The sequence below is a fragment of the Rhagoletis zephyria genome, unplaced genomic scaffold (assembly GCF_001687245.7).
Source record: "Rhagoletis zephyria isolate East Lansing unplaced genomic scaffold, Rhagoletis_zephyria_1.1 Rzeph_scaffold_00086, whole genome shotgun sequence".
Classification (NCBI taxonomy): Eukaryota; Metazoa; Arthropoda; class Insecta; order Diptera; family Tephritidae; genus Rhagoletis; species Rhagoletis zephyria.
In genome coordinates this window covers 49446-51779 of record NW_016157170.1, presented here as the reverse complement: position 1 = coordinate 51779, position 2334 = coordinate 49446, and the positions used below count along the sequence as shown (strand labels likewise).

The window sequence follows — 2334 nt, the reverse complement described above, 5'->3', positions numbered from 1 at the left end:
AACCAATCGAAAGTGTGACACCTAGTTTGGTGTCCGATATGAAAAAGAATGCCCCATATATATATGTACATCCCAAGAATGAAAGAATTCAAGATTGCGTCCTGGCGGGGGAGCTGACATTTCTCAAGTAAAAGTATATGAAGATAACCGAAACTGTCAGATTAGTCAATAATCTTAATAATAAATTTTTTTTATAGAAAAAGTGAGTTAATTGTAAAAATATATGATTTAAAAAAAGTATTAATAAATAAAATGTTAAAAATGGTGATTTTTGGGAAAGTATTAGTGAATTTCCGTGCATTTAAAGTTTTTGAAGCGTTGTTTACTTTTGGATGAGAATTGTCTAAATCGGCAAAACCAAAGTAGCGGTGCGTCTGACGGGCCACTTTTGTTCGCTACATCGTGTGTACCAGGGTAACCAACTCATTTTTGTGAACTCCCCGATTTCGACAATGAAATTCCCCGTTTTTGCTCGAAATTTCGTAAAATTCCCACCCATACTTATATATTTCCTTATTTAAAAAAAAATATATATATTTTGACATATTGCTGGTATTTCTGTTTATTTTATTTTTAAATATTTATAATTCATCTATGTATTCATAAATTAAACCAAGCTTTTGTTAAGTTTGTTAACAAATGAAGAATAAAAAATGTACATATAACATTTACATACATACAGCGGTTCACAGCGGTTATTCATATAAAAATATAATTCATTCTTTACCGAAAACCGTTTAAATCCCATTTTCAAACTTTGTGCAATATTAAAAAAAAAAACTCAACAAACTGTCGTAAAAATTTCGAGCTTTTTAATCTGATTTTCTAGAAAAATTTTCAGTGTGCAGTTTTGTAGCCCACTCAATTCTTATAAAAAAGTGCAAGTTTCAAGTTCCTAAAACTTGTCATATTCAAGTAGTTTTTTTGCCGAAGGAGTTGCGGTTTTCTTCCACATAAAATAAATTGTGTTTTAAAAATTGTTCTAAAAAATCAACGCTAATTTTTAGCCATTTGAAACTTTATTATACAAGGATTGAACGAGCTACAAAACTGCATACGGCTCATTCCAGGGTGACGGGTGAAACATTTCAACTTACATTTTTTATAAATCATTATGAAATTAGTGAAGCAAAAAATAAAAATTATTTACACCTAATTCCCCGCAAAAAACGGTCCATTCCCCGATTCCCCACGCAAACTGAAATTCCCCGCAAACCGGGGAATTCCGCACGAGTTGGCTTCCCTGGTGTGTACATCCAAATGTACGCATGAATGCGCATAAAATTCTATGTAGGTTTGTTGATAGAAGCTATCACAAAATAATATTACCTTTTAGATATACTCCATTATATATCTTTGAAAAAATAGTATCTTTTTTTAAACTACTAAAAAGGTTGTTGCGCAAATGTTCCATATGAAACATATACTCCTTTTTGTAGCAGCTGATGTTTATATCGTAGTTTATTTTCGCAAATATTTCGTCCATTTTTGGGAAAGACACACAATGTAGCCGATATTCTACAATATATACTAGGAAAATCGTAAGCTAATGATTAGAAAAGTGATCGCCCGAGTGATCGGATTCGTTTTGCCTTGACAGATCAGTGGTATGTATATGGCTGAGAGTTCGATAAACGGCACAGTATATACAGTAATAAACTTTTTGAGTACTCCTCGGGGGTAAAATGCGATCAGGGTTGATAATGAGAAGGAGCATGAATTTTACTGATTCAGAGTTGCATGCAAAATTACTGTGGTATGAAAGGGAGGAACAACCGTACTAAGGCAGAGTGGCACAGCTGATTTTGTAAACAAACACTTTCATTTCATCATTTCAAAAAGATAATTGCTATTTATTTTCCAATATTCAGATATCCAGCTTGTAACCTGAGGCAGTGGCTTGTGAGGCTCACTACAATCTACTCATCATATTGGAGCAGCTCCGGGTAATGGATCATTGAATGTGTTGGCTGAACTTATGACCACCATGACCAACGCAGTCTCCAACCAAATGCGTGTCTTGAATTTATACGGTAGCAATTCATAGCAGTTGCTATTGTATGTGTGTATGATTCATATTTGCGACATTCTATACTTTGATGTTTAGTATTTTTGACGAGTTCCGCTCAAACTTGGGTGTGCTTAATGAAGTCTCTATAACTAAACAAACCTTTTTTTTGGAAGACTTAAATATATTCGGAAATTTAGACTTTTCCTTGATAAATTCATAAAATTCACGTTTTTAATAAAAATACGATGTTAGTTTCCAGTTTCTAGAAACACAAGCGTTAATTATTAACTTTTGATATTATTAATTAAGCATTGGTATTGTAC

At 32.8% G+C, this 2334-nt stretch overlaps 1 protein-coding gene across 1 annotated transcript in view; it reads right to left on the bottom strand.

Moving 5' to 3' along the window:
- LOC108374215 (uncharacterized) overlaps positions 1-1645 on the bottom strand; it is a 145982-nt gene extending 144337 nt beyond the window's left edge. The window contains exon 1 of the mRNA XM_017630196.1: positions 1330-1645. Within this exon, the coding sequence (XP_017485685.1) occupies positions 1330-1486 (157 nt within the window). The 5' untranslated portion in view covers positions 1487-1645. The remainder of the gene's footprint in view (positions 1-1329) is intronic.
- Positions 1646-2334: the final 689 nt, after the last annotated feature.